Source organism: Elaeis guineensis, chromosome 8, assembly GCF_000442705.2.
Source record: "Elaeis guineensis isolate ETL-2024a chromosome 8, EG11, whole genome shotgun sequence".
Taxonomy (NCBI): Eukaryota; Viridiplantae; Streptophyta; class Magnoliopsida; order Arecales; family Arecaceae; genus Elaeis; species Elaeis guineensis.
In genome coordinates, this window is record NC_026000.2 from 135,702,133 (window position 1) to 135,722,867 (window position 20,735).

Consider the following 20,735-nt stretch of genomic DNA (forward strand, 5'->3'; position numbering starts at 1 on the left):
CATACACAACCTTCTAAACGAGAGGCCTGCAACATCATTAGGTTGAAAATTTGACCAAGACATTCCTGCACCATTAGAAACATCAGAAAATCCAGCCACCAGCATCTCTGCTTCAACAGATGCAAAAAGCTCCTCTAGAGATGTGTGTTTGACATTTTCAGCTATTGCACCCACAGCATGTGCAGCAGCAACCCTTGTATCCCAGTTTCTACTGCGAAGGTATTGAGAAACCTATAATTGCAAAGCAATAGATCAACACCAAAATTCACATAAGAATACCAACATTTTTTTGTGATTATTGTTAAAAATCAAGGCTTTTGCAATGATGCGGCCAATGTATACTTGCTGTAAAATGTGACTTAAAATCAACCATTAAAATCAATGGTTCATATCTTGATAGCCATCTCTATCTCTGTTTGTTCCTCGTATGATATGGTACCAGGATAGGACAGTACAATTGGGAGGAACTAAAATAGCCATAAACAATCTTGGCACAGCCCAAGTGTCGAGACACAATCAAGATGGTCAGGACATCCCAGATTAAAAGAATTGATGTCACACAAGCGGCTTGGGTCCCATTTCCTGTTGGAACAGTATGGTACCAGCAGCATTGTACAGTTCTCACAAGACATAAATCCTTGGTTAAAAGAGTATCGACAAAACTACATTGACAAACACAACATGCAGCAACAAATTTTATACCTAGGAAGTCAATTTGAGGATTAGTACTATCAAGGTTCGCTGTCTCAGTACCGGATCCCATACCGATACCATCCTATTATGGTGTCGGTACGCAGTACGATACGAGACGGTGAGGCATACTAAGTGTTGGTACCATACAAGACTGCATACTGATTCGGTATCGATATGGTTCATCCAGTACAGTATGGTACCACAACCAATATGGCGAACTATAATAATATATTGTGGCTTAGAGAAGTTTTCGTTGACCAAACTTTGTGATTTTAACATCTATAACAAAACAACATGTAACTTAATTGTCTACCTATAATGAAGATATGTATAGAATTAAAAAGAATTTGCATTCTACGAGTATGAAAGCACTAAAGCAAACATGTTATAGCATATACAGATGTATACAGCACTTTATGAGTACATTCACCAGAAAGAGTGAGAATACACATGAACATGACAATGAAATAATACATGCCATAAGCAACATGACAATGAAACAATACATGCCATAAGCAACATGACAACGAAACAATAGATGTCATAATGCACATGCAAAACCAGAGACCCTGCACTTTCTCAGACACCTTTCCGCTACTTCAAGAATATGGTGCATCATGCCAAGAGTTTTCCATATCAATGGCAAAATAAGACAAGGTCTATAATAGCTCTCAGAGAAAATAAAGTGTCAAGACATAGCGAAGCTTCAGTCATTCATAAAATGCCAAACCCAAAACATAGGACTGTACGGTACTCATACATCCATGACTGCAATAGCAAGTGACTCTGAACCTCTAAAAAAAAGATGCATCAAGGTGCAAATGTGGCGATAAAGCAAGTACATGGGAGCTGAAATGGTGCCAGAAGCAGCTAGAAGAAAATTAAATAACCATAAAAGCAGCATGCAGCAAATGGCAACCTAATAACAGCCACTGAAATTACAGTCCATTCTCTGAAGGAAGGCTACCAAAAAATTGTGTGAACACCCAAGTAAACATATGTGTTACAGACAATGATGATGCATGTGAGGGCAAATGATGCTATATGGTAACATGCAATCCAGTAACCAAAACAACTTAGAGAAACGTAGCACAAATAACCAAGCAGGCTACCAAAGATGGAGAACAGGGCACAAAGACAAATAATGGTAGATAATGCTAGTAGGAGACAAACCAAACCATCAACAGAGGTCAAAGACATGAGACATGACAAAAATAATTAGATAACCATCACCGGAAGGATCTGGAGATAGGCACGAATCTACAGATCAGTAAAGACAAGAAACTGATGCTGATAAAGCAAAGGAGGCTAGCATCATAACCAGATAGAACTTAATGAAGTCAAAAAAATTACCTCTATATAAAATGTGCAACTACAATAACAAAAATATGAAAGCTAGAGTCCCAACATAAATGTTGGTATATGAGGCAAAGATGACCAAAGAACACCATATATATTGGATAAAAGAAGTGATCGGAAACTTCATAAAGGACTGGTATTTTGCAGATAAAACATGCCCAACAATGAAGCAAAAGGTGAGAGAACAACAAATTCAATGATATAGCAAAAAAGACAAATGAGAAGCAAAAAGTGCAGCAAGGATCAAATAAGCATATCGATAGCTAAGTCCATTAATGCTGATAACTAGATCCATCAAGAGGAAGTATGAGGGTTGAAACTCATACCAGTTTAACTGACAGACTACCATAGGTTCAAGAGGCAGCAGGAGGGCAAGTTGTTCAAGTTGTGGAATAGGAATTGGAAGCAACTGGTGCAAGTGTAGAATGTGATCGCAATGTGAAACAAGAAGAAAATAAATGCATATAAAATGTAAGTATCAACCCCAGTAAACATGAAGGATGGACTCCAAAAAAACAATCTAAAAGCTGCGAAAGATGTGATCACATGAAGCCAGCAGTGGTTCCACAAATTCTAAAGGCAAGAAGAGGAATCAAGTAGGCAATTGATCTTGCAATCCCATGAACCATGCAAACCACCTTATGAAATAGCATACAAAATTCCCTGTATGGACATGACAGGCACGTCCAACTCAAAATATTATATCATAAATGCCCCAACAAATTTTTTATGTTGTTTGTTTTTTATTTTTGCTACACAAGTTGTTTCCATCACCCTCAAAAAATTATCTATGGCATGTAGCTAGTACACCTAAAGAACAGTAAATTGTGGGAGAAGTTGACTCCTAAAAGCTAGTGGTTGGACTGAGATTGACGGAAGACAGCATGTGAAATATTTTGGATTCAAAAAGTTGGGAAAAAAATGCTGCAAGCAGAAGCAGCAGAGGGATCAGAAGCAGAAGAAAAAAAAAAGCATGCACTATAGGATGTTGCAATGAAGACAAAGGGGCACACTATAGCTGAATAAATTTGAAAGCATAGTTCTATGTTCTAAGTTCTAACCATCCATAGCAAGAAAAGTATAGATTTCTGATGTCGTAAAGAAGTATAAAATAGGCAAAATGGTTCCTGCATGAATGACCATTCAATCATGCATGTATTTGTGTCTTAACAACTTCCCTAATCAATGTCTAGTAAGAAAGCTACAAGTGGCCATCAATCATATTCATCTAATTATCAAAATTAAACAAAAACATGCCTTAACTTGCATGTACAACCAATCCTACTAGGCGAGCTAGGAACCAAAACATAATGAGCATTGTGCAAGTATTGACATTATATCTCTCAAATTCAGAAAGGTAAGATCCTCTTATGCCATCTATTATTTAACATTGTGTGGCTGACTGCTAGAGATTAATTGATGTAATTGCAAATGCAAACAAATCAAATAAGCTGAGGTTAAAAAAAAATTAAGCAATCATGAAGCAACTGGAGACAGGGATCAGGGCTAAGCAAAGTCAGCTGGATACCTTTTTTAAGAGGGAGCTCAGGTCTTGAGGATGAGACTTTGCAATATCCCCAATTTGTCGCGCAGCAGCAAACCTAGTTGCTTGAGTTGAACCAGCTAAATTTTCGTCAAAGAAACTTCTTTTCAAAACCATTACAAAAGATTTGGACATTCTGTATGATGCAGACAGTAACATAATCATGGTATACACATTCCATAACAAAAAGAACTGCATAACTCGGTCTGAAACAAAGTACATCTAGCTTCCAAAGCATGGGAGGATACTGTCCAATAAGGTGAGCAAACGATGAAGACGAGATGAATTTTGAGCCATAAAGCCTGTAAAAAAGAAGGCTCTCTCATCCGAAAAGGTCTGTATACAACATTCTGCATTATATAAACAAAAAAAATGCCAATGTCCAGTTAGGCACTCTTTGGATTATAAGCTTTCTACAAGCATCCATGCAGACACACCATACATTCTGCATTGTATCAACAAAAAAAGCCAATGTCTGGTTAGGCACTTCTTGAATTATAAGCTTTCTACAAGCATTAATGTATATATACCATACATTCCAATATCATAAACACATGCATATATACATAGATGCATGCATGCATATGTATACGTATACATACATATGTACACATATCTACATATGCATCCACAAACACGCGCGCGTACACACACACACACATACACACATACATACATACATATATATGTGTGTGTGTGTGTGTGTCTATGTGTGTGCGCGCGCGCGCGTGCGTGTGTTATGCGTGCATATGTGCATTCATATATTTAACTAACGTATTATATATAAAATACACAAGTAAAATACATAAAAATATGCATTAATATGTATAAATACATAGTTTAGGATGCATTGACACACACACACACACACACACACATATATATACATAGTTTGGTTTAAAAACATACAAAAATACATACATGTATACATTAACTTATAATGTATTATATATAATACATATAAGTATGCACTAAAATATGCCTCAGTATGTATATACCCTTGCATACATACATAAATACGTAACATTAATTTACTATGTAAACTTATAATTTATTAAAAATAAAATACATATAACTATATGCACTAACATCTATACATAAATAAACATCACAATTCAGCACACACATATACAAATCCATATAAATATATGCATATGCACACATCAACTTATGGTGCCATGCATTTTATAGTAAATATAAACACGCACTAACAACAAACACACACATGCATAAACACTTATGTATACATACATACACATACATATATACCTCAACTTACAATGTGTTATATATAAGATACATCTTAAGAAGCATTAATATACACATAGCTCCAACATTAAACCAACTTCCCTCTTTAGTTGAAAAAAACTATATGTGGAAATAAGAAAGGAAATAAAAACCCAAAGAACTCTGTAGATTATATTATTATGAAAAAAATGCAAGGTGGTTACAAATTCTTAATGACATTTTTGCAGTTGTATCAACTCATGGAAGACTACAACAAAAGCAGATTATCAAAAGCAAGCAAATATGCATATTGGAATACCTGTAACCTTCACAAAAAATGCAGCTTTGATACCACAACTTTTATGGCACCTGATCTTTTACTCAACAATAACCAAGGGGAGAATAATAAAACAGAAAGCTATTTAACATCTTTAAACCTTTGTTTCAATTTTTCAAACTAAAACAAGCTAGAAAATTGTTTAGTGATATGTCATGTGCAATCAATTTTCCTCATTGATGGGAAACTTTCCAGTTAAATGAAATAGATCTCAAGTGCCAAGTTCATGCATACTCGACAATTCTCCCTCAGCTAAGGGTAACCCTTTAACCCGCAACAATTAAGCAACTGAATCAGTAGGCAGCAATTTCAGCAACTAGCCTGTGGTATGGTGGAAAGCATCTAATCTACATACTCATATGATAGTTTTGTTCTATATAAATAAATAAGAATAAAAACTTGAGCACCAGCAATGTGGACGACCATGTGGAATAGCTTGTTTCAAAAAAAAATGACTACAAGTCCCAATTTGGCACAACAAGGCCCCGTTTGGATGCGCTAGAATAGCTACGAGAGAATTAATAAACTCTAGCATATGAGGCACATATTTGGTTAGCATAATTCAGATATTTTTGAGCTAAATAGAATACAATAATAATAATAATAGCAACATGAATAACAGTAACAACTGACAATCGCTCCTTACTCTCAGCACTTAATACATGCTAGAAATAATTATAATGTCATTGAAAATACATGCACCCTGATCATAACATGAATCCAGCCACCAACAGACTAAATACACATTGCTTGCATAAGCTTGCAGAAGAGTGAGCCACATACGCAGCTGCATAATACTAAGAAAGCCTCAAATACAGTCAGACAGCACTAAGTGGGACCACATTTGCAACCATAGAACTCTAAATAAACCACCTACTCGACCCTTATACCGTTTCAATAATCACATATCAGGAATGTGATGCAGTCCAGGGACTGCACCCACATATGCAGCCACATACACCACTTTTTAAAAAATTACAGTTAACAATTTGTAACAGGAACAAATGCAACCTAGAGAGAGCGATCATCTAAAATAGATCTTGGAGAAATAGGCTCAATTGGAGTATTGGCTCTTGGAGATTGTCTACAATATGGAGAATAGGTTGGGAGAAGAGCCTTTTTAAGGAACTCCCAATTTGAGGTTAGATACACGATATACACTAAGCTCTTGTGGTGTCAGTGATGTGACTTGATCGCTTACGCTTCTATAAATCAGAGGTTTTTCAAGGATGGGTTGACCAACAAAAGACTAAAGACATGTTTAATAAGGACATTTCTTGACTAATTGTGACCAAATGACATGGATGAAGAAGTAGAAGACCAGCTCGACCCCCCCCCCTCCCCGCCCGGGCATGACATAAGATCTCCACCGTCATAAGAAGACCTAAATCCTTCCATTGTTTAGCAGCAACAACGGGACTCAAATGAAAGAGCATTAGGTGAAATTAGGAGAAATAAATCATTTTCGTATTCTCATTCATTTTCGAGTTGACTCTGTGTCTAACTCATGACTTTATTTAGGAAGAACATTGCAAATCAGGTGATAAGGTACTGTGGGTCAAATTAGGAGGAAGAAACCATTGGTTGTTTTCTTTTTCTTCTTTTTTTTTTTTTTTTAAAGGATGACTTCTTAGGTTTGTGAAAGGATAATCATAACATAAGACATTCATTAGGAAAGAATGGATAAAGCTTCTTCTTGTACTATAATAACTATACTATAAATAAGTGTAAAGTGGTTTGGCAACATTTTCGGACGCATTTTGACGTTCCACAATGTAATTGCAATGCTTTAGACACTGGAAGGTTGTGTCTTTCCTACACTCAGATCCCAAAGACCAATTTGGCAGCTGCTGTTCGACTAATTTGCCTTGTTGAAACATTATTTTTAAAGTAAATTTTGACATATCTCCAATCACATATATAAGCATAAAATGCAGCTTCTGATAAGAAAATAGCATTGCCAGTGCCTCATTCATGGGGCCAAGTCAATATATGAAATGACTTTCCTGAGGTCTGAAACGTCACAAAAATGGATTTCCTTTCTGAATGGTGTTATGGAAATGCTTCCCTGGTCAACCTAGAGTTCAACCCATGGATGAAGCCCAAGCCTTGGTTAGGGATCAGGTTAGAGCACAAGATATAATGTGGAAAAACCTTGTGGCTTTTCATGATTCCACATGTACAAACTCGTGGTGGTTGATTCAATGCTATCTAGCCTAGCAGAAAAGAGATATAGCTTCAGTTTACAGATACAATAGGCCAGTAAAGGACTTCAATGAATTTTTTTTTTATTTTGATTGCAAATTCTAGAAGCAATGACAACGAGAATGGCAAGATCATTGTCCCAGACACCTCTATATTGGGCATACAAAGTACCTACAAACAATACAAGGATGCCCGGTACAAAGAATATCTTGTAAAGCATTTTGGCTCCAACACGTAACCATTGCAAGGAGAGAATATAGTAACAAAGGCACAACAAATGGACTGCCAGCCCAATGCTTTCATCACTTTGACAAGAGTAGCCCTAAGCAACAAGCTGATATGGTAGAAAACACCCACTAGGCAAGCTACCAAGGAATGAAATTAGCATGTGTCTAGGTATCCCGTGGTTAAGCTAAGTACGCAAGCTATCTTTCATCAAGAACCTCTCTTGAGAATGTTCCATTGTAATTCTCAAGAATCCTTTTCTTCTCCTTTGCTTTTCTTTTCGTCAGTGCTTCCGTCAGATACTGGAGCAGAACCAATTTGGAGTTGATATGCAAAAAATATCTGATCGTCTAGCATTTTCTCAATGATTCATCAAGATTTAAAAATGCATTTCAATCTTCTAGAGCCTAAGGTTCTCTATCATCAAACAAAAAAAGAAAAGGCCTGGATCATCTGATAACTCAAACCCATCGATGATTTGCATGCAATTAAGAACCATGAGAATCTAAACAGACCAGTAAACCGATGGAAATTCCAGCATTAACTCTCAAAAATAATCACCAAGAACATAACTGCTAACTCAACCATTTTTCACACATACAATCCCTTCGTCAACCAACCCTAATCACTAAACCCTATAAGCAAAGCTGGAACCCTAAATCACAACACCCGTCCAAGAACCGCTTCAGCCAAGGTCTTTCTATTCATACTAAAACGAAAAAAACAAAAAAATCCAAACCCTAACTCAATCTTTGCCCATCGCCGCTGCTCCGCACTATATCTTCGAGATCAGAGACGAGAACCGGGCAATACCTAGAGCATCCCTGTTTCGGGCGTCGGCGATTTGCAGGGTTCAAACGATTCAAAGGGGGAAAAGAAAAAGATAGAGGGAGAGCGCTTACCAACGATGGCTGCCGGTGTCCAGAGGCTGCCAGTGGCGGAGGGACGTGGGGAAGGAGGGAGGCGGTGGAGGGGTGGGGATGGACGCGGACCGTCCAAATCGAGGGAGGGGGGAGGGTTGGGGAGGGGCCGAGAAGGGGATTCATGGTGGTATAAATAAAGATGCAGGCATATCTGAGATGTGGGGGAAAACCAGTGAGGAACCAGTCGGAACCCCGCGCGATGCGCGGGAGGGACGTAACCCACTCACGGGTGCGCCGCGGTCCAGATGGTTCTGGGTCCGGGCCGGATCCACATCCTGGTCTGGCTCAACCGACGATGAATTAGAAGCTATCTTGATTGCACCATCTTAAAAGCTAAAATAGCTGTCTGGATCCAGTCCGTGGTGAAATGGCTATCTGGAAGCAATTTTGAGCTCCTTGCTGAAATGACTTGAGTTTGAATGGTCGAGAGTTTAGGTTAGCTTGGCTTATATATGACCCTAGATATAATTTAGCTGTTCATCAAAAATTGCAAGTGAACGTTATGCCTATATCAAATTTTCATGTACTTTGTACACACGGTGGCCGGCAGGAGTTTATAAACATTCTGAAATTACATTGAAGATTTATCTATAACACCATTATTTTATTACAATTTTTTTGATTACTGCAACCTGCTAAAGCTAAGCACGGATTAGATTCGATCAGGTTGAGAAAATAATTTTATCCAACCGAACCCAATCAAGTTGAAGAAAATTTAATCCACTGCCGATCATTTATCATGTATAAATCATATGAAATTGAAGTGAATGGTTTGTAGCATATTCTGATGGGTTGTGTTGGTTTGAATTTCAATGTTGATTTTAAATCCAATGTTGGTTCACTTAAACTTATTTTTTTTATCAATTTAATATAAAAAAAATCTAAATCTTATTAGTTACAAATTTTATGTTTATTTTTGAATTTATATAAAATAAAATAGAAAAAGAAAAGATTTACTGCAATTAGATTTAAAAATTTTCACTTTAAAATTATCTCAGATTAATATGCTTTCATCAACAATTCAATGTTAATATTTTCATAAATTCAAATAGATGATAGAAATTTTTTTTAGCATAAAGAATTGAAGTCAAAATGATGCCGTTCCCAAATAAAAATGAATTTGTGAAATACTACATCGATTGGGTTCGATTTTGTTACAGTCAAGGGCTCATGGCTCGACATGTGAGGTATTATCTGCTTTAGCTCATGACCATCTTTAGATTTCAGTAGGCCATGGTCATTTAGAATCTCACAGTTTTAACCTTTAAAGACGCTTTATGTAGGAAGGAAGATCTCTTCCTATATAAGCTAAATTCTCCTTAACTCCAACCGATATGGGATTAATGATGCCCTTTTTTCTACACTACAACATAGCCCCCCCAAGTCAAAAAAAAATCTATATACTTTCATAGTCTGTGTCTGTATACTCCCCGCAAAGTGGTGTTTAGATAAAAAAAAGCCCCACAGTTCATGGAGGGTGAGACTCTCCTTCTAGCATCAATGTTGCAGTCAGGGACTTATGGCTCAGCACGTGAGGTATTGTCTACTTTGGCTCATGACTATCTTTGGACTTTAGTAGGCTTCGGTCATTTAGAGTCTTACGATTTTGTCCTTTAAAAGGTGCCTCACGTGGAAAGGATGGTCCCTTCCTATATAAATTAGATTTCTTCTTGACTCCAACCAATATAGGACTAATAATGTTCTTTCTTCTATACCATAATATAATATTACAATCAAGGGCTTATGGCTCGGCACGTAAAGTATTGTCAGCTTTAGTTCATGACCATCTTTGGACTTCAATAGGCCTTGATCATTTAGAGTCTCACAGTTTTGCTCTTTAAAAAGCGTTTCACATGAGAAGGATGGTCCCTTCTTATAGAAACTAGATTTTTTCATGACTTCAACCAATGTGGGACTAATGATGCACTTTCTTCTACACCATAATATAGTCCTCTCAATCAAAAGAGAATCTGTGTACTCCCACAAACTGTGTCTGTGTACTCCCACGGAGCGTTATTTAGGCAAAAGGAGCCGCGTTATTTAGGCAAAAGGAGCCCCACAGTCCATGGAGGGTCAGGCTCTCCTTCTAACGCCAATGTTGTAATCAAGGGCTCGTAACTTGACACGTGAGGTATTGTTCGCTTTAGCTTATGACCATCTTTGGACTTCAGTAGGTCTTGGTCATTTAGAACCTTACGATTTTATCCTTTAAAAGACGCCTCACATGAGAAGGATGATCCCCTCCCATATAAACTAGATTTTCTCTTGACTCTAACCAATATGGGACTAATGATGTCCTTTCTTCTACATGGTCTATGGGAGTATATAGATTCCTCTCTTGACTAGGGGGCTATATTGTAGTGTGAAAAAAAAGATATCATTAGTCCCACATTGGTTGGAGTCAAGGAAGAATCTAGTTTATATAAAAAGGGATCATCCTTTCCATGCGAGGCACCTTTTAAAGGGCAAAACTGTGAGGTTCTAAATGACCAAGACTCACTGAAGTCTAAAGATGGTCATGAGCCAAAGCGGACAATATCTTACGTACCGAGCCATGGGCCTTTGACTGTAATAAATTTTATACAGGTTAAAAATGTAGAAACCGAATCCGATTGTAAATAATCAATTTTTTACAAATCACAATCCGATTCTACCTGATTTATGTCTTTCAACCGACTAAAATCGATGTTTATTTGGTCGGATTGGATGAGTTTGTTCGGGTTTCAATTATTTGCTCAACCCTCCAACCTAGAGAAAAATTATGCCTGACTATTTTAGAATAAAATATAATATAATGGCATAGAAGACCACAATATAATATTATAATAATTATTGTATATCTTCACGAGATACATAAATTATATATTATATATTGTTATTATATTACTGTAATAATTATTATTTTATTACATAAAAACTATCATAATAAAATTATGATAATATCTAATATTTTTAATTACTGCAAATATATTTGAGTTGTGTTCATTTTTTGCATGCATCTCTACATGCAACACAAGGATCTTTGGACTTGTTTGGAGCATTGCACTTAAAGAATTTGAGTTACAAGCAGCTGAGTTGCTAGGATTTAACCTACTTTATTTAGCCTCGAAGATAAAGAGGCTGGATGGAGAGGAAACGGGTGGAATGGTGGAAGAGAAAGGGGGATAAAACTGAGGAATGAAAATAAAAGGAAATATAATAAGGATGGCAAAAGAGAGATGGCAATGATAGCCTAGTTGATCTTTGAGTTCGTCCTCCAAAACCAATCAAAGATTGGTTGGTGAACCAACTTCTTTTCACCCTTTCTCTCCCTTTCCCACTACCCCCTCATTTCAAAATAAAGAAAAAGATTTTAAAATTTTTCTATTATTTTTTATTGGATCTCTTCCTCCTCTCTCTCTTTGACCACATCTCCTCTATCCTTCAAGCTTATCAAAGAGTTCGATTTTTTTGTCGGCATAGCACTACCTTTAACTCCCTTGTTGCTATATATGCCGCTACCATGATTGGGTGCACTATCCGTTTTCTTTACGAGTGTTCTAATAAAAACCACAACGAGGGCTTTTTTCTTGTCGTCAAGTAGATCTAAAACTACAAATTGCCAATCTTGAAAGTAACTAATGAGGAGTGAAGAGGAGTTTAACATTAGCATTAGGAAGAGCCTAGGCCTGCGATGCTAGTGAAAGGTGTTGTGCAAGGGGCAAAAGGCTGAAGTGGGGCTACACCTTGTAGGGAGGAAGGGAGCTTATGAAAAGATAATAAATGAGCTTGTGAAGGACATGGGGAAGAGTAAAAGAGTTGAGAGCTCGAAGACTCGAGTAATTGTAATCCTGTAACTCACCTCATGGATGGTCGATCTATCTATTATGAGTTGCAGCTTAATGTACACTCAACTTACCATATAGTTTGAGGTGCAGGCATCCAGATAAATAGATTAGACCTTAACTGCAATCTGAGTTGCGTGCACATTTTACTTACAAAACTCCTAATAACTCTTTATACACAAATCAATTACTCGTATCTATCCAATTGCAAACAACCAAATACCTACAACCATCCACCTAAAACAACAATACAGCAAGCAACTAGGTAGAAGCTAATTCCAGTTGGCCCTCGTGTAATTTTATTGGGTAGTTTCAACCCATGATCAATTAAATTTCAGTCGAGCAATATAGTAACACCCATAGTAATGTAGATGTTATATATTGGACCGACAGAACTACATCCAGAACAATGTGGGATACATGTATTAAGAGATAACAAACTTTCAATACATGGCTGCCACCTTGGACCACATTATGCTACAAATTTCTGGCTCAAGCTCGATCAAATGTTTTGCCTCTTTAACTAGCCCACCTTGAACATGGACCAAACAACATGCCCGGTGGCTGGCTAGGCCCAATTTGCATCTCTGGCTTCACATGTCCTAGCCATCTACCTCACATCAAAAAGTTTCAAGCATCTCCAGTCTCAAGAAGACTGGCAGCATAGGCACGACTTGGGACCAAGGTTATTCCATGATGCAGACCCCAAAGTTTTTGCCATTCTTGCAAGTCCCTGATTTATTGCCACTGGGGGGATATTATGTGTGTTTTCGACTCATAGGGGGATCCAAAAGGAAGAAATCTATTATACTAACATTTTGCTGTACTTTTGTGTGTGCGTGCTTCTGTTTTGCTATCCTTTTATTAGTAACCCACGACAAGAGCCCATAGGTTAATTACTTAGAAGAGAAATTCTTTGCGCACCATTGATGGTACAAAACCAACCACACACATCATCCATGATTATTGGCTCATGCATGAAGCCAATTTTTTTTTTTTCTTACGCACCATATTTTGGCTCCGTACATGAACCAATCATCATAGATGGTATGTATATTCTGCACCGTCCGTGATGTATAAAAAATTTTTCTTACATAGAAATCAACTCAATCTAATTGACCATAGTGCACGAAGCTACACTAAATCACATCAAAAGGATATTTTTGAAAGAGTAAAAAAAGATATTTTGATAATTAAATGAACTTTATTATTCTTTATTGATTTTTAGCATTACAAAAGTTAATATTAAGTAATATGTTATAAGAGATTTATTTGTCAAAATAAAAATTTTATTTATCAAAAAAGAAGATATTAAAATTTTATAATTTATTAAGAGCAATTCTTTTTATGAATATAATTAATTTTCATGAGGAGTAGGAAGTTTGCTGCACAATTATTGTCATTTTAAATATCTATAATAGACTATAAAAATTAAAGAACATATTAAATTATTGAACCATATTAAAGAACAGCCTTACTTATTATCTAAAAGTAAAGGACCATATTAATAATATTATTAATATGGATATTTTCATTGGCAACGGAGAGCTCATTTTTGTTATATGTAATAGATAATAGATATATTTTATATAAACTACAGGACATGTCATCCCAATTCCGAGCGGATACACCACCAAGCTGCATTGAATGGACCCATGACTCTCGTAAATTTATAATGCCATACAGACCGTGCCTTTAGACCCTGATACTTGAGCCACCTTCTTGTTCCTTTTTTTCAGCTTGTCCAAGAAAGTCTCCTCTTTTCCGTGTCCGGCCGCGTTACCTCTGTTGAACGGGCCAATCCGTCAACCAACGGGGGCCTCCGGTCGCATGGCGCGAAGGACCGCGGTGGGCGGGGCCGCCGCCATTTAGATTTTTCTTGTTTGTTTAATGACCGAGTGACAGGGGCGGCTGAAGGGCAAGGCCACCGAAGCCCTTGCCTTAGGCCCCCGCCCCCAGGAGGCCCCCCGGCGCTCGGCGCTCGGCCGCTCGCTCACCCCGACGCTCGGCGCTCGACCGCTCGCTCACGGCTCACATCCGACAGCCTGTCGGCACTCGGCAGCGCTGGCCCGCGGTGTTTGACGCCGTCCACGGCGGCACGGCCTCGAGCGGCCCCTCCTCTCCGAGTCTCCGACCCCGATGCCGATCCGACAGCCTGTCGGCAGCGCTGGCCGCCTGGCCCGCGCCGGCCCCCGCCTCGACGAGATCCACCGGACCACCAGCGCCTCCCCTCCGGCCCTCCCTCGAGGCCCCCGCTCGATCCGCGCCCACCGCGACGGCGACGACCGCGCCATCAGCCCCGCGGCCGCCGACGCGCCGTTCTCAAGGTGTTTGACGCCGTCGGCCGTCCACGGCCTCGAGCGGCCCCTCCTCTCCGAGTCTCCGACCCCGACGCCGACCTCCCCGGCTACGGGCTACCTCAGACCTCTCCGTCCTCAAGCGCCTCGAGGAGGCTCTCCGCTTCCTCTCCAGTCTCCACTCGCCTGTCGCGGCTCGCCGACGGCCGATCGGCCGGTGACCGGTCACAATCACGGTGCACGGAAGATGAAAGGTCTGTCCTGCACTCCTGCTGTGGCATCAATTTTTTTTTTTCAAAAATCAAACACGTGGCCGGTGGCTGATGGGCAGGTAGCGTGGCTGCGTGGGGAAAAAAAAAAAAAGGGCGGCGGGCGGCAGGCAGACGGCAGCGGTAATTAAAACAGTCCAACCAGTAACCACTCAACGGTAAAAATTTTAACGGTCATTTTTATTTTTTTTATAAAACCAACCTCAATAACCTGAATTACTATTTTTTCTTTTATATTGTTATATTTAGACAATTGATAAAAATATTGTGGAACAGTATTGCAGTGGATGCTCCATATTTTACACAGCATTCAACAATCGGGTGCTATTATTCTCATTTACAATCAGCATTGAACAATCGGGTATTATTATTCTAATCTTTATCTATTTTTTATTTAATTTAAAATTTATATTATATTATTATATATTGTCTTTATTTTATTTAATATTTGATTCATTGAATTAAAAATTTTGATTGTTGATCTTGTATTGACTATTTAAGAAATATAAAATAATTATAATAGTTATATCTTTTTGATAATTCATAATAAGAATTTAAATATGTCAACTCGAAAATATGAATCTGGTTATTCAAAGCTTCAAAAAAAAAGAAAAATTGAAAGTTTAATACAATCTCAAAAAGGAGCTCTTGATAAATTCTTTACAAGTAATAAAAATAATAAATTAAAAAATATTGATGAATGTTCTTTAAATGAACAAGTTAATAATTCTTTAGAATTAAATGATAATGAAATATTAGAAGAAGAAAAAGTCAACGAAGAGATTCAAGATAATCTTCAAAGTCATAGTGAAGAAAATCAATCGGTTAATTTAAATGATTGCATTCCTAAAAATATTTATGATCCAAGTCAATGGACAAATATTGATACAAATTTGAGAGATTTATTAGTAGAAAAAGGTCCAATTAGAATTGATGATATAGATTTTCCTAAAGATGAATTTTCAAGACATTTTTCTACTACATACTATATTCAAAAATTGACAAACGGAGAGAAGTATGAAAGAAGATGGCTAGTTTATTCAAAAGACTTAGACAGAGTATTTTGTTTTTGTTGCAAATTATTTAATTCTGCTTCTAGTATAAGTAAACTAGCTAATGTTGGTAGTAGAGATTGGAGAAATCTTAGTGCTAAACTTAAGAGTCATGAGATGAGTAATGAGCATGTTATTAATATGTGTTCATGGATTGATTTAGAAATGAGACTATTAAAAAATAAAACAATTGATAAAAGTATTCAAGAACAAATAAATAAAGATGAAGAACATTGGAAAAAAGTCTTATTAAGAATTTTTGCTGTAGTAAAAACTCTTGGTAAAAATAATTTAGCTTTTCGTGGAAAAAATGAAAAGATCTATCAAACAAATAATGGAAATTTTTTAAGTCTAATTGAAATGATTGCAGAATTCGATCCGGTAATGCAAGAACATATTCGACGTATTAAAGATGATAAAATTCATACCCATTATCTTGGACATAATGTACAAAATGAATTGATAAATTTGTTAGCAAATGAAATTAAAAATAAAATTATTAAAAAAATTTTAGAAGCAAAATATTATTCAATAATACTTGATTGCACTCCAGATACAAGTCATCAAGAGCAAATGTCTTTTATATTGCGATGTGTAGATATTTCATCAAGTCCAATCAAAATTATGGAATATTTTTTTGAATTCTTAAAAGTAGATGATACAACTGGAAAAGGTCTTTTTGATGTCATTATGGATGAAATAAAATATATTGGACTTGATATTAATAATTTAAGAGGACAAGGATATGATAATGGATCTAATATGAAGGGCAAACAACAAGGAGTGCAAAAAAGACTTTTAGATATAAATCCTAGATCCTTTTATACACCATGTGGTTGTCATAGTTTAAATTTAGTACTTTGTGATATGGCTAGTTCTTGTACTAAAGCTATATCATTTTTTGGAGTGGTACAACGTATCTATTCACTATTTTCTTCTTCTACTAAACGATGGAAAATTTTGCAAGATAATATTTCTGGTCTAACTCTTAAATCATTATCACAAACACGTTGGGAAAGTCGTATTGAAAGTATTAAAGCAATAAGATTTCAAGCTCCACAAATAAGAGATGCTTTATTGGAATTAGCAGAAGTTAGTGAAGATCCTAAAACTAAAAGCGAAGCTAATTGCTTAGCAACATATGAGCTTGAAAATTTTGAGTTTTAATTAGGTATGACTATTTGGTATGATATATTATTTGCTATTAATTCAGTTAGCAAAAGTTTACAATCAACAGATATGCATATTGATGTTGCTATAGAACAATTAAAAGGTCTTCTTTCTTTTTTTGAAAAATATAGAGAAGATGGATTTGCATCCGCTATGATTTCTTCTAAAGAAATTGCATTTGAAATGAAAATAGAACCTAAATTTCATGATAAGCGTATCATTCGCAGAAAGAAACAATTTGATGAGAATATTGACAATGAAATAACAAAATCTCTTGAAGAATCATTTAGAATTGATTATTTCTTATATATAGTAGATCAAGCAATTTTTTCACTCCAAAATAGATTTGAACAATTTAAGATATATGAAAATATTTTTGGTTTTCTATTTAGTGGTAAAAAATTGAAGTCATTAGATAATGATAGTTTGAAAGAATATTGTCTTAATCTTGAGTGTTCTTTAAAATATAATAACTACTCTGATATTGATGGTTTAGATTTATTTTCAGAGCTAAAAATTTTAAAAGAAATTATACAAGTGGAAGATAACAGTCCAATGGATATACTCAATAATATAAGACGACTCGACTCTTTTCCAAATGCATATATTGCTTTTAGAATAATGTTAACAATTCCAGTAAGTGTTGCTTCGGCAGAAAGAAGTTTTTCAAAATTAAAATTAATAAAATCTTACTTAAGATCAACAATGTCTCAAGAAAGATTAAATGGATTGGCTATATTATCAATTGAAAAAGAAATATTAGGAGAACTTGATTATAAAAATTTGATTAAAAATTTTGCATCTCAAAAAGTTAGAAAAATAAAATTTTAATAAAAAATTTATATAAATTTTAATTAAATAATTATATTTTAATTTTTAGCTTTAGGCCTCCAAATATGTTGAGCCGCCCCTGCCGAGTGAGTGGTGATTTCCCACCCTCTCGTTCCGTCCGTATTCCATCCCTTCCGCAAACCAGAACCCAAGCGATTTACCAAACAAACCAGAGCTCAAGCCCCTTCATGCAAATCGTGTGTATATATATATATATATATAAGTTTTGAAGTAAAAACTACTATTTCTTATTTTTTTCATCGCTGCTAGCGAATGTTGCATATCTGGCACTCTATTGAAATACCATATATTTACAAAAAAATTAATAATATTATTGATTCGATGATAGGCTATGTGGCTAGTCATTTTAAAATTATATTACATAATTCTTCAATAAATCTTTTTGCTAACTTTTAAATATTATATTTTTTTAAAAAATAAATATTTTTATATTCATGTTAATTAATTTATCCAACCTACTTAAAAAAACCAATACTTTGATGATTTTAACGGGCATCTATATCTTTGTCATGAAAGTGATGAAGGTGATTCCGAGCAAACTTTCTTATCATCCATTAGATACGGTGTTTATCTTTGAAAAAGAAAAATATAAGTAATGTAATATAAGCACAAAAGATGATGGATGAGATTGTAAATGATACATTTATCTAGTTCATGTTTTGATAAATAGTGGACATTGGACTAGGAGATGATATATAGAAAGAATCAATTGGTATATGTTGTGGACAAGAGCTCAGCCCAACACGTGAAATATTATCTGTTCTGATCCATAGATTTTACGATTTTGTCTTTCAAAAAATACTTCACGTAGGAAAGACGATCTTCTCTTTATAAGCGCAAGTCTCTTTTGACTCACAACCGATGTGCAACTATTGGTGTCTCCAATCAAAGGAGAATCCGATTGTATACAGTTCGAAGAGTCCCACAGTTAGATGAGATGGATCTCAATCCTAGAAAATTGAAGCGGATCTCAGTCTCTATCTAGTGCACTATTATTGTGGACAAGAACTCGATCGGATACACGAGGTATTGTCCGTTATGATCTATGGATCTCATAATTTTGTTCATAAAAAATATCTCATGTGGAAAAAATAATTTTTTTTTATAAATATAAATTTTTTTTGATACATGATAGATGTAAGATTATTGATATTTTTTATATTATTAGAATCGTAACAGGGTATATGAAATTTATTATGTTGATGCAATATATATATTCAACGGTACCCTTGTTCAATTGTCAAGCTGACATATGGCCATCTTAGTTGTAAATATTTTTGTTTTTAACAAGAAGGAGAGACAAAAATTATATGGACAGATGAACCGGAGAATTTCAAAGGTAATTAAAGTTACTTTTCTGGATGACCTCATGGAGCACTTTGTCCTATCAGTAAGGCGTTCCAGCCAATCATGGCAAAGATATTACGTCTTGTTCTGGGATTCTAAATTAGCCGTACAACGTAATGTGCTGTCTTTGTGCTTTAAGCTATTTGATTCTCGACTTCAATGGGATTTGACATGCTGACTGAGGGAAAAATCTCTTGTTTGGAAAATGCTAGCCAGATAGATCCTTAGAACCCCACCTAATATCAAGTTAGTCTTGTATTATTTTTTTGTTGTTTTTTATGGTTTTTTTTTTTACTAAAAGTAAGATTATTATTTTTTGTGTGGCCCCTTCAATTGTCGTCTTATTTTCCCCCACACTTCGTTCCCAAAAAAGTGTTCATACTTTTCCGCATTTTATTTTCCCCGCACTTGGTTTGCCAAAAATAGTGTTCATCCTCTATGAAAAAGTACGATAATTCTAGCCGATTTTTTTGACTAAATCATTAGCTGACGTATCTTATCATTTTTTTTATTGATGTAACAAGATATTAATCTAAAAATTTTATAATCAGATTGATTATGAAAAAAATTATGATCGAATATATTTTAAAAATATTCATAAAAAATGGATGACCGCTTGCATACTAAGAAAAGAAGAATGGACAACTTCAAAGAATATTTGAATAGTTTAGATAAACATCGCATAGTCATTTTTTTTATAGATATCTCAATATATGTACATGACAGACGATAAAGATCTGACAATAATTTTTTTTCATGATTTATCTGATTATAAAATTTTTTTTTCAAAAAATGACATGAAGGTTTGTGGACTAAAACCACCCCATCTCTATTAAGAGTGTTTGCTATTTCATGTAGTTCACCTTGCTGAGATACGTCAAGTTGCCGCAATCCCAATTTTGTTAAGAGTGTAGTTCACATGGCATGCTTGCTCATATACGTCAAGTTGCCACAATCCCACGCGTAGACTAGCTTTTGAATCGTTGTTGCAATACTAACAAATTAGACTTGCCTCATGCTATCTATGTTATATTAGAAGCACAGATCTTCTGCTGTGCACAAGCTGCATCGCAAAATGTCATATAGTTTTTTATGGCTATCATCAGAAAAAGGACCATCTTCCAACGGTGTCAACATTCTACAGTGGATCTATAGAAGAAAAAAATTGGATTCTAATAATTTGTACCATGTGGTCATACATGTTGTCAATCATCGCTTCTCATTCCTGTAGGCTTATTCAGAGTGCTCATCTCAGGTGCACCGAACTATATAATTGATGGCGTGCAGGACCATGTGGTGCACAAGTGCAAGATACAATTCCTCCCGCAGAGTATCCTGGTCGTTCATCTTGGCATGATCTTAAGGCATCTCGAGCTAGCTTTGCACCGCATGAAACACCGTTTATCGTTTTC

At 36.0% G+C, this 20,735-nt stretch overlaps 1 protein-coding gene across 3 annotated transcripts in view; it reads right to left on the reverse strand.

Moving 5' to 3' along the window:
- LOC105049372 (TATA-binding protein-associated factor BTAF1) overlaps positions 1 to 8,633 on the reverse strand; it is a 45,091-nt gene extending 36,458 nt beyond the window's left edge. Inside the window, exons 1-4 of one of the 3 annotated variants that reach the window (XM_010928992.4) lie at positions 8,492 to 8,611; positions 3,844 to 3,945; positions 3,581 to 3,675; positions 11 to 231 (exon numbers count right to left, since the gene is read on the reverse strand). In XM_010928992.4, coding sequence (XP_010927294.1) covers positions 11 to 231; positions 3,581 to 3,675; positions 3,844 to 3,892 — 365 coding nt within the window. In that variant the 5' untranslated portion in view covers positions 3,893 to 3,945; positions 8,492 to 8,611. Of the gene's footprint in view, positions 1 to 10; positions 232 to 3,580; positions 3,676 to 3,843; positions 3,946 to 8,491 lie in introns of all 3 variants that reach the window. The other 2 variants (XM_073261840.1, XM_073261839.1) reach the window with 2 other exon arrangements.
- Positions 8,634 to 20,735: the final 12,102 nt, after the last annotated feature.